This window comes from Triticum urartu, chromosome 5 (assembly GCF_003073215.2).
Source record: "Triticum urartu cultivar G1812 chromosome 5, Tu2.1, whole genome shotgun sequence".
In the NCBI taxonomy this organism is placed as follows: Eukaryota; Viridiplantae; Streptophyta; class Magnoliopsida; order Poales; family Poaceae; genus Triticum; species Triticum urartu.
This window is the reverse complement of record NC_053026.1, coordinates 436,111,151-436,120,103: the sequence shown is the minus strand read 5'-3', so window position 1 is coordinate 436,120,103 and position 8,953 is coordinate 436,111,151. Positions and strand designations below refer to the sequence as shown.

Below are 8,953 nucleotides of genomic sequence, written 5' to 3'. Positions count from 1 at the left end.
TTCTGAACACCCGGGAAGAACACGAGGCAAGGGTGCTATTCCGTGGTATGAGGGGTTTTCGGACTGGAACGCCGACTACAGAACCCGTGCGAGAAGGAAGATTGCGGAGGAGAAGCAGAGGAAGATGGAGGAGGAGGAGAGGAAGCTGGACTATGAACGCCTTCAAGGCCTAGAATCAGCGCACACGGACTTCGTAGTCAAATTCCAGCGGCAGCAAGAGCAGATCGACTCACTTAGCCAACAAAGGGGGTCTCAGCAGCTGCAGCAGCTAGCGGATGATCCAGCATTGGATACCACCGCCCCATCCATGCCGAGAAGCAGCGTGGGTTCCGCCCCGTTTGACGCAATGCTGGATAGATACCCCGTGGATGACATCGCGGAGAACACTAACTGCGAGCTATACTTCAAAATTAAGAACATATCCTTGAAGGTGGCGGACGGCGTTGCTTATACAAATTCCCCTGATGCAACCTTCCATTGCAACCCGATTCCAGCAGGCTATGCTTGTGTCGTGGTTGATGAGATGGTGGACCAATATTCGGGGCTAGAGCTTGACATTCCTGGAGGTGACGAGGAGCACACACTCGGAGATGCCAAACATCGTATCATCCTATGGAGAAAGGATTGCATCATCTTTCGAAGGCCACCGACACCGTGTCACCCGACTCCTCGTCGAAGTCCGCCACCGAGTCAGCAGACTCCCGCTCCTCCAAGTCCACCAACGCGTGAGGCCACTCCTCCTCCTCCAAGTATGGCAAAGTGTCAGGCCACTCCTCCTCCAAGTCCGACACAGCGTCAGACATCCACTCCTCCTCCAAGTCCGGCACAACCTCAGGCCACTCATCCTCCAAGTCCGGCACAGCTTCAGGCCACTCCTCCTCGTCCAACTCATCCCCGTCAGCCGTCTCCGCCGCCTCAGCAATCGTAGAAGAGACACCCCGCAGCTATGGTGCGTAGCGGTACGAGTCGAGGTCATAGTACAGGAAGTACAGGCGGAGGCAAGCGATATAAATATGGTCCAAACCTCACTACTCCTCTTCCTGAGAGGGCTTACGACAGGACCGAGGAGCAAACCAATGCCATAGTGCGGGCAGAAGTCGAAGCCCATTTTGGACCGAAACCGCCACCGCCGCCAAGGGAGAAAGTGCCTGTGGAAGTAGTTGACCACTTCATTCGTATGGCTCAACCACCAGCTCCTAAGCCTATTGACACAGACTATGAGCGCCACATCAGGAAGTTACATCGACAACGTCTACAGAAGGAGGCGAGCTCGAGCTCGAGCAAACAACAAGCAGCTGTCAAAAAATGCGGGAAAACCGTTGCCCAGCTGGGAGAACAGGCGGCGCAATCGATCCCCCCGTTTGTTGTGCCGCCGACAACACGTGACAGTACGCGCGCCCAATATTATTGTGGGCAAACAGTTTACGTTCCCAAGGTGGGCGATGTGGTAATAACCCAGGAGCATATAATGCAGGCTGAAACTCTCAACATCACTGTTGGACAACTCCTCGAGATCGAGGACATGCCTGTGCTTACATAGGAGGAAATAAAACAGAAATATGCCCAGGGCCAACCTTTGGTCAAGCCAGAAGAGGTCAAGAAGCTCCCAACGAGAATGTATGAATTGCATCAATGGTACATGGACATTACCAAGAGATCCGATCGAGACTCCCTCATGGTGCAAGTCAAGAAGGATCATTACTACCATCAGAAACCTGTGACCGTTGAGTATTCTGAACTGTTTTAGTTATACAATCAAGACGCACTCGACAAATCTATCGTCAGTTGCTATTGTCTGTAAGTGATTTCTTTCTGTAATTTAAGTCTCAAGCTAGCTGTAGTGATCTTTTTGATCAATCATTACCTGTAATTATCCTCACTATATTCTTTTCTGTGGTATTATGCAGGATGAAGATGTATGAAATGAGAAAGGGTGGACGCTATGGCATTGGGTTCATTGACCCAAACACCGTTAATGAATACACATGGAAAATAAACAAGCATCATGAAAAGCAGGTAGAGGACAGCATGCTAGAGTTCTTGAAGCGCCTCAAATACAATGAAGATATACTATTTCCTTACAACTTCCAGTGAGTCACACTTTCTTGTACTACAAATTCTCTGTTTTTGCCTACTAGCTAGCTACATGTTTTTGCTTACATATGCCCGCTTAATTAAGACATGCAAACGTGTGTGCATGCAGATTTCACTGGATCTTGTGTATCATTAAAGTTGACGCCGGAACAGTTGAAATACTGGACTCACTACTCAAAGCAAATAGTGACTATAACATTTTGTTTGGGATAGTCAACAGGTAATTTCAATCATTATTAACTATATATCTCGGCCTATTTAGTTCGTCATTTCATGATATGAACTATTTAATAACCCCTTTATTCATTTTCTTTGTCGGCGGGCAGGGCTTGGACAAGGTTCATCAGCATCACGGAAGGCGAATGGAAACGACGGCTGAAATGGTTTCGACCCAAGGTAAGTAATTAAGTAGTACTAGCTAGCTAGCTAGCTGCCATCTCTTTAATTATCATGCTTGATTAATTATTATCTGATCAAATTAAATTCCATTCTCGTAATAAAGGCCCTGAAGCAGGCGCAGGGGACTGATTTGTGTGCATTCTGCGTTTACGAGAACATTCGCATGATGGCGTCCGAAAGGAGCAGATCTCAAAGACAGGAATGGGTACGCTTGTCAGAACACTATTCACAATTTTTACACCATTATCGATATCTAGTCACACAACTAATATACATGCATATTGATCTCCTTCTTAACAGTTCACAAAGGTGCGGGACAAGCTCCTAGAAACGGAGCGCGTAGAAGCACTTCAAGAGAAAATAGCGGGATTTTTGCTCGACCAGGTCATAAATCCGAAGGGAGAATACTATTACCCGCTACCGCCCCCATCGACCAGGTCATGAACCACTTCCAATTGTCATCGTGCTCCGAAGGCACCAATTAGGCTAATGCCACTGGCTCCGAAGGCAACATGCATATGTAGGAGAAATTGTATATAGCTATACATGTGTGTATGTGTGAATTAATATGGTGGTTTGTGAGACATTGATGATATATATATGATTGGTTCTACTGGAAATTCTATATATATATATATGCATAACGTGTACAATGTGTAGTATCGTAAAATACCAGCAAACGAAAAAGAATTAAAATGGAAAACACAAAATTAAATGAAAAAGAAATCATAAAACCAAAAACCCCCCAAACATTTTAGTACCGGTTGGTGTTACCAACCGGTACTAAAGGGCTCCCGGCCCCCGGAGCTGGCTCGTGCCACGTGATTGCCCTTTAGCACCGGTTCGTGCTGAACCGGTACTAAAGGGGGGGGGCTTTAGTGCCCACACTTTAGTGCCGGTTATGGAACCTGCACTAAAGGGCCTTACGAACCGATGCTATTGCCCGGTTCTGCACTAGTGCGGGCTGCTCGTGCCTCGAAACTCAGGAGTCCTAATGCGCGCCGAACCCGGCCGACGCGGGCATGAGGACCCAGCGATGGCCGCGTGCCACCTCCGATGCAGAGGGTGGTGGTGGGGGGGCGGCTTACCTGGAGGAGCGGAGCGGCCGGAGCCGCGCGCCGCCGGGAAGGGACGGCGACGTCGCCTACACTGACGAAGTTTACCCGGTGCTATCGCATCCACCTTGGTCGACCATCGAACGCCTCAACGCAATGCAGAGGACGACCTCCTCCTCATTACCAGGCTCCGCTTCACAGCGGGCTTACCCAATCGTCCTTGGAGGCGGATTCCCCAACCAAGGCAACGCTGATTCGGTCATCGGCCATCGAATGCGCTTGGAGGGGATCAAAAGTGGAGCGGACGGAGAGGGGAGTGAAGTGGAATTCAGATTGACTGTGATCTAGGGTTTTCCGGATGGGGATATTTGTGGGGCAGGCATGGGCCAGACTGGGCCAAGCCGGTGTGGCGGACGCGTCCGGCCACCCCATATCCGTCCGATATTTGGGCTGCATATGAGGGGTGCCTGTCCGGGCGTTTGAGCTCGTTTGAGGCGCCCGGCTGGGTCAAAATTTTGTGGCCGGTTGGTCTGTCCGGACGTTTGAGACGGGTTTGAAGTGCCCGGCTGTAGATGCTTATGCACATATTTCTTCTCCTCTTCACCAGATAAAAAGGTTGACCAAATTGCAGCAAAACACAAACCATAAACTTTATTCATTTCAACCCAACCCCTGTGTACAAAGCTAGTTACAAACACGACGCACCACCGCCGCCGCACGCCTCACGCGGCGAGGAGGTACCTGAACCGGAACTCGTAGGGCAGCACCTGGATGCGGCGGCGTGCGTCGGCGGCGGCGACGGCGCGCATGGCGCCCTGCTGCAGCTCGGGAGGCAGCTGCACGCACACCCAGTCCATGAGCGAGTCCACGTCCTTGGCGAAGTCGAGCAGGTACCAGTGCAGCAGCTTGGGGATGGCCAGGCTCGCCGGCGCCGACACCCCCACCGCCGCCTGCAGGTAGTCCCGCTTCGCGCCCTCCAGCTCCTCCTCCACCCGCGCCGCCGTGTACACCCTCACCTGCACCACCATCAGAGCGAAAAAGACAACCCGTCCCCATCATCAGCGCCACCGTCGCCGGTAGTAGTACAGAAGAACTATTGCGTGCCACTGCTGGGATCGAGATCGAGGGAGAGGGAGAGCTTACGGCGGGGGAGGACCAGCTGCCGCAGGAGAGCGCGAAGGTGACGAGCGGCTCCGGCCACTCCAGTCCGAACGCGCCAGCGCGCGCCGCCTCGTCGCCGCCCTTGGTTCCCTCGGCGTCAGGGCTCACCTGCCGGACGGACGATCACGGGTCATACGTTCAGCTTCAGCGTCAGACAGTTCATATTCTACAACATTCGCTAGCTACGGCGGCGTTATCGACGGCGACATGCTGCACGTACGTGCTTGACGCTGTAGGGCAGGCGCAGGATGAAGTGCTCGATGGACATGGCGCTGTGCGTGCGCCCGCCCACATCTACCGTCGCCTGCAACCAAAATCACGCCCGTGTCAGACCACCATCTTTAATCTTACTGCAGGCAGAGGCAGCAGGCACGGCTGATTTGAGTAGGCCGTTCCCGGAGCATTGAGGAGGTAGGGCAGGGCAGGGGTGGTACCTTCGGCATCATGGCCACGAGCATGTGGGGCGTGGTAGGTATCCCTTGCTCCAGGAATGCCTGCAGTACATGGCGTAGTATTATTAAACTCGCAAGATCCAGCAAGTAACTTGAGCCTACTTCCGGCGATGATCAGGGCAGGGGACATGAACCATTTATTTACTCACTACTTAAACCAAAAGTATAATCACCATGGACGAACCAACATGCCAGCAATGTTCAAACTTACTAAAGAATAAGCAAGCAAGCATCGTCAGAAGCACTACCAGTACCCAGGCTGTACTGCCGGACATGCACCAGTAGCTATGAATGAACCTCCCAAAAAAGCCCCAGCATACGAACAGTAGTTCCAGGAAAAGCGATGCTTATAATTCAGCTAGATGCAACTGCCCCGGAAGACCAAATTGCACGCCAACAGGCGAGAGGCTAGAACCATATGTGTGTATACTCCTACTAGATAGCCTGAAGATGTGAATAATTCAGAGACGGTGTCAATGATGGGTGGGTGCCAGCGGAGCTCACATTCATCATGCAGGAGTTGTAGACGTTGATCCAGAAGGCCAGCTTCTGCTGGTGCGAGAGCCCCTCCAGGTCAACCGCGGCCAGCTTCCGGAGCAACGCCCTGCGCGAGATTCGCCAGATCAGCGGCGCCGCCGGGTCAAACGGCCACCCCTACTCACCGGACAGCAAAATCTAGTAACTTGGAATCAAGACGGTGGTGGCCGTGACAGCGAGCTCACCTCAGTCTCCGGGCGAGGAGCGTGTTGCCGGCCAGCGCGTCGCGGTCGAAGGACGCCGCGTCGACCACGCGCAGCCGCCGGTAGGGCCCGACGTCCCGCCCGCCCAGCTCCAGGATGCCGTAGGGGTCCTGCGGGTACGCGTCCTCCGACGACGATCCTGACACCGACGGGGACAGCGGCTGCTGCTCCTCGTCTTGCCCGCTGGCCGGCGCTGCTGTCGACGACGAGCCCATCTGCGAGTAGATGGTCAGCAGGCAGCTCAGCAGCTCCTCCGACAGCCTGTTGGGCGCGCTCGACCCGTCCGGGGCCGCCGCCTTCTCCGAGTCATTGCCGGCAGCGTCTGCGGCCCTTTTCCGGTCAGGCGCCGTACTGATCGCCTGCTGTCGAAAAAAATGCAGAGTTTGCAGCACGAATTCAGCAAACGCACCACAGAGACAGGGAAGAATATTTTGGGGACAATTCATTCAGCTGCTGGCAGTAAAACTGTGGGTAATTCGCTGGTTTTACCTGAGGAGCAGCCCTGCGTTTCTCTGGCGCCGCTGCCGCCGGCGCCCTGGATTTGGCGGCGACCTTCTGCGACGGCGGCAGGCGGCAGTTTCTGGCCGTCGAGGTGTTGCTGCACGACAGGTTCTCCTTTCCGGCCCCGGAGACGCCGGAGTGCTCGTCCTGGCTCGCCTGACCGGGAGTCGGTTTTCTTGGCGTCTGCGTCTGCTTGCCGTTCGGCGACGGACGAACAGTTGGAGAGAGCTCCGCATTTGGGGTTGGGCTCGACGGCATGGGCTGCGCCGGCACGCATCCCTCGCCGCCGCCGCCGGGGAGGTGCGCGTTCTTGGCGGAGGAGAAGATGATGGCCTCCTGGTAGATGCCTTGGCGGAAATTGACCACCTGCTCCTCCAGCCGCACCACCTCCTCCTCCAGCACGGCCACCTCCGCCAGAAGAGCCAGCGTCTGCGCGGCGCAATTCACTTCAGAATCGAATTGCTCCAAGCAGAAATCGAATTGCGATGCAGAATGCGGGTGGGCACTGACCTGAGACGGCAGGTAGGGGGGCAGGCGGGGCAGCGCGCCGAGCGGCCTGGTGAAGGCCCGCTCCAGAGCACGGTGGACGTTCTCCTCGTGCCGCAGCTTCTTCTTCAGCTTGTCCACCTAGCAAGCACAATTCCCAACACCGTCAGCAACGCAATGCGCACAAGCATCCCAAGTCCTTCGATTGAACAAAATCAAGATAGAATTCACGCACATCCTGCTGCAGCGCGAGCTTCCGCTCTCGCCTCGAGTGGACTCTGCTCGCCGCGCCGGCGGTCGGCCCCTTGGCCGGCATGGCCTTCCGCTGGTCCTTCTGCATCATCATCTGGAGTAGAACGCAAAATGCCATCAGGGAAAACAGGGAAATTAAAAGAGGCTCGCTCATTCAGCTAGCTGGCTGTCAAAGAAGCTACCAACAAAAGCAAAGCGACAGATTCCTGGCCGATTAAAGGTAAAGCACAGCGGATTAAAGGGGCAAAATTGGGGCTCGCCAGCGATCGAGAGGGTATCCAATTCGAGCTGCTCCTCCCCAAAGCAACCGATGCCGTGGAGACGAACCAGCCCGCATGGATCATCGCTTGGCATTGCACGAACATCTGACGGAACTACAGTGCTCGTCGTTGTACTCTTCCGCGTTTAATAGTCCGTCGGACGAAAAACGACATGGACGGCGCGAAAGATTATCGGCAACCACTGCCCGGAAACGCTAAACAACTTCAGATGGACACAGATGCTAACCAACCACGGAAAGGCGCACGGAGACCGAAGAGGAAAAAGGAAAAAAACATTCAAACACGGAGTTCGAACGACTGAGGCCCCCGGACAGACGGCAAAGTCGCAAGCTTTCCGATCATGCGGGCGGTGGCTACCGAGGCCGGCCAGGGAATCGAGAGCCCGGAATTCCAGGAAATAACCGCACATTGTTACCTCCTGGGCGCTCAATTCCACGAACAAAGGTGCGCAATTCTAATCATCTTCCAAATGCTAGTGTCAGAGGCACAGCCAGAGCTCCCAAAAGAAACAGAGAGAGAGAGAGAGAGAGGTTGAAGAAGCCTACCCTGTCGCTCTTCGGGGCGGCCTTCGCGCCGTGCGCCGCCGCCGGCCTCCGAGCCCGGCCATTCATCTCCGACGCCGTGCGCTCGCCTCTGCCAACACCAGGAGGGGCCGGTGCGCTGCTCCGTTCCGTCGCGAGGAGCCTGCGAGTTAAATCCTCTTCGTGGGGGGCCTACGGACCGCGAGGGAGGACTCCAGCGCCATTAAAGGCACCGCGAGCTCGGCGGTGCTCCTGGGCGGCGGGCGGTCCAAGCCACCGCGGCCAGACGAGCAAAGCGCGACCTCTGCTGCTGCTGGCGGATTCGGTTGGGTGGCGTTCCCGATTGGGTTAACGGCGGGATTGGTGGGCGTGCGTCTGCGTGGGAATTGGGAGATTGCGGCGAGCGATGGCGATGCGTGGCGCTCCCGCGGTTCGTCTCTTCTCTTCCCTCGCGTGTGGGAATCGGGTTCAGCTTGCAGGTTGCCCAGCCAGCCCCGTTCTAGTAGTACTACTAGTTGCGTTCTTGCGGTGGCGTAATTGAGCTCTCTCATTTTGCAGGCAGCACCCTTCGTAAATCTCTATTTATTCAGTGTACGGTCTGGTTTTACAACTTTTTATTTCCTCCGATGAGTTGTGACCGAGTATCTGCAGTTCAAATGATTTTTGAGCTTTGTAATTAATATATTTTCAAGCGTGTGGTTTGATTTGTAAATATCACCTCCCGGAAATCTATTCCTGCCCCTTGCAAAATTAAAACACATCAGTTCCTGCATTTTCAATAGTCTCTCGGAAACATATAGTTGTGACATTTTTCAATAGTGGCTCTGGAAAACATACATTAACAACATGCCGGGTGCGGACTTATGGAGGCCGAGATCCACAGAGCTCGGCATTTAAAAAAATATATTTCAAAGTTTCAAAAATATTTGAAAAAAATCCGTGAAAACTTATATGTGTTCGGTACTAACATGTAAAATTTCATTTGGAAAATATTGTGATTTGTAACCTGCA

The 8,953-nt window shown here is 54.0% G+C and overlaps 1 protein-coding gene across 2 annotated transcripts; it reads right to left on the bottom strand.

Annotated features, from left to right (window-relative positions):
* Positions 1–4,180: 4,180 nt before the first annotated feature.
* Positions 4,181–8,442, bottom strand: LOC125509599. Of its 2 annotated transcripts, none has more exons than XM_048674603.1 (10): positions 7,967–8,442; positions 7,124–7,234; positions 6,913–7,029; positions 6,391–6,831; positions 5,884–6,263; positions 5,666–5,765; positions 5,144–5,203; positions 4,930–5,013; positions 4,692–4,817; positions 4,181–4,564 (listed from the first exon to the last, which is right to left on the bottom strand). In XM_048674603.1, exons 1-10 carry the CDS (start codon positions 8,030–8,032, stop codon positions 4,271–4,273), a joined length of 1,779 nt encoding a protein of 592 aa, XP_048530560.1. In that variant the 5' UTR covers positions 8,033–8,442; the 3' UTR covers positions 4,181–4,270. The 2 variants fall into 2 exon arrangements, with proteins under 2 accessions (XP_048530560.1, XP_048530561.1); XM_048674604.1 differs by having other exon boundaries at positions 5,884–6,260; positions 7,967–8,441.
* Between the last annotated feature and the right edge of the window lie 511 nt (positions 8,443–8,953).